The 1,771-nt window shown below is 39.1% G+C and overlaps 1 protein-coding gene across 2 annotated transcripts; it reads left to right on the top strand.

Moving 5' to 3' along the window:
• On the top strand, positions 1 to 1,544 carry LOC119082745 (beta-1,3-galactosyltransferase 5-like). 2 transcript variants are annotated; one of them, XM_037192327.1, is made up of 2 exons: positions 1 to 379; positions 440 to 1,544. In XM_037192327.1, the coding sequence occupies exons 1-2, from the start codon at positions 317 to 319 to the stop codon at positions 1,466 to 1,468; spliced, it is 1,092 nt and encodes a 363-aa protein (XP_037048222.1). In that variant the 5' UTR covers positions 1 to 316; the 3' UTR covers positions 1,469 to 1,544. The 2 variants fall into 2 exon arrangements, with proteins under 2 accessions (XP_037048222.1, XP_037048223.1); XM_037192328.1 differs by having other exon boundaries at positions 1 to 376.
• Positions 1,545 to 1,771: the final 227 nt, after the last annotated feature.

Genomic DNA, 1,771 nt, shown 5'->3' on the forward strand with positions numbered 1-1,771 from the left:
TCGTCGGGTCTTTCCTTGAATTCGGAAAAAAGCTGCAATCAACGTTCATTGGAAATTTAATTTTAAGTTCGGGGCGTTTAGATTTCATTTGTATACAAGCTTGAGCGGATATCAGTTGTTGTGTGTTGTTTATTTTGTACGCGTTTGATGTGTTCTAATGTTATGTTGATGGATATCGTTTAAGTGTAAAACGTTGCTCAGACAAACGATACAGCAGTGCGCATTGATGATCTCTGATGGAATCAATTTATTATCATTTGATCATCGGTGTTTCAGTTAGATAACGTTTGGCGAACGAGAACCTGAATCTAGGAAAATGTATCGACGTTTGGTTAAAATATCACGGAAACGATGGAACATTCCTGCTATTTTGATTGTAGTAATATCACTTTTTGTCGCTCAGCAATTTTAATTGCATTTCATGAAATTTCTCCCTCAGACACTCGTGTTAATGTTGGTGTATCCACTACTGATTCAACAGCGCCGTCCAAAAACAATACTAATTCACAACAACGAGAATTTATGTTCCACCAAGCTATCATCATCGATGGCTAATAGCGGCTACAGCCATACGGTAGTAATTGTGGTGATTTCAAGTCGTCGCAATTTCTTGCAAAGAAAACTGATCCGTGAGACGTACGGCTCAGTTAAAATTCTCAACGATGTACGAATCGTAGCCGTAGTTTTTATGTTGGGCAGTCAGGACGCACCAGACGCGTCAGAGACTGATATCACCGAATTGGAGACAGAAAGGGCTCAGTTTGGTGACCTTATCATTGGTGATTTTGTTGACACTTACAGAAATCTGAGTCGTAAGTCAATAATGGCGTATGATTGGTTGGTATCATATTGTCATGAGGCTGATATTGTGGTGAAAACGGATGACGATGTTATGGTGAACATTTTCAAACTCACAGAAGAATTGGGCTTGTGGCCGCAGAAAATACCGCTGAATATCTGGTGTGCGGTCCACTTCAATGAGATGCTAAATCGAACCGAAACGAGCCCGTATTATGTTTCGCCAGAAGAATATCCAAACGACATAGCTCCAAAGCATTGTGCTGGTGTCGGCTACATTACCCCAATGACTGTTGTGCGGAAAATAGCCGACGAAATTTCGAGATCCTATCGCGGTCCGGTCTGCCAGCAGGAAGATATTTTTATGACGGGAATCGTCACAGAGAAAATTCAGTTTGGCAAAAAGGAGCCCATCGAACTGATTGATAGAATGGTCCAATGGGTTATGTACGTTATAGAGAATAATCCTAATTTCACGGAACTTTGGAAAGTGATTGAACAACCGCATAATGAAACCATAGATTTTGTTGAGTTTCGTAGACTTTTCGGCACACGTCTGTTTTTTCTCATTAACCACGGTGCCGACTTCGAAACAGTGTATCGGCGGATGTGGCACATAGTCAAAAGTTGTTACCATGATGAACGTGGCAAGTCAAGCGATGGATCGTAGTCTAATGCCCATTCATATGGCAAGTAAATTAGTATTTAAGAAAAAAATGAAAAATATTTTGAATGAAACGCCAGGTGAAAACCAAACTCGAAACAAGTTTAGGTTGAAATGTTAAAAGAAAATAAATTGGCCCGTTGTATTCAGTTTTATGGCCTTACTGCTATTTACCTTCTACAAACGTTATCTCTCTGTTATCAACGAAAATATAAAAGTGATGAAGTCTGATAAATTCAATCTTGCGAAGCAAAATTTTTTGTGTATTTTAATGTCTTTATTGCTGAAAATAATTACATTGATTGCAGC

Source organism: Bradysia coprophila, unplaced genomic scaffold, assembly GCF_014529535.1.
Source record: "Bradysia coprophila strain Holo2 unplaced genomic scaffold, BU_Bcop_v1 contig_476, whole genome shotgun sequence".
Taxonomy (NCBI): domain Eukaryota; kingdom Metazoa; phylum Arthropoda; class Insecta; order Diptera; family Sciaridae; genus Bradysia; species Bradysia coprophila.

What these genes read in the sequence shown, in the direction of transcription:
- LOC119082745 (XM_037192327.1), top strand. Translation starts at nt 317, where the DNA reads ATGTATCGACGTTTGGTTAAAATATCACGGAAACGATGGAACATTCCT. An exon ending in TTCCTGCTATTTTGATTGTA is followed by an intron (nt 380 to 439) that starts GTAATATCACTT and finishes TTTCTCCCTCAG; the next exon opens with ACACTCGTGTTAATGTTGGT.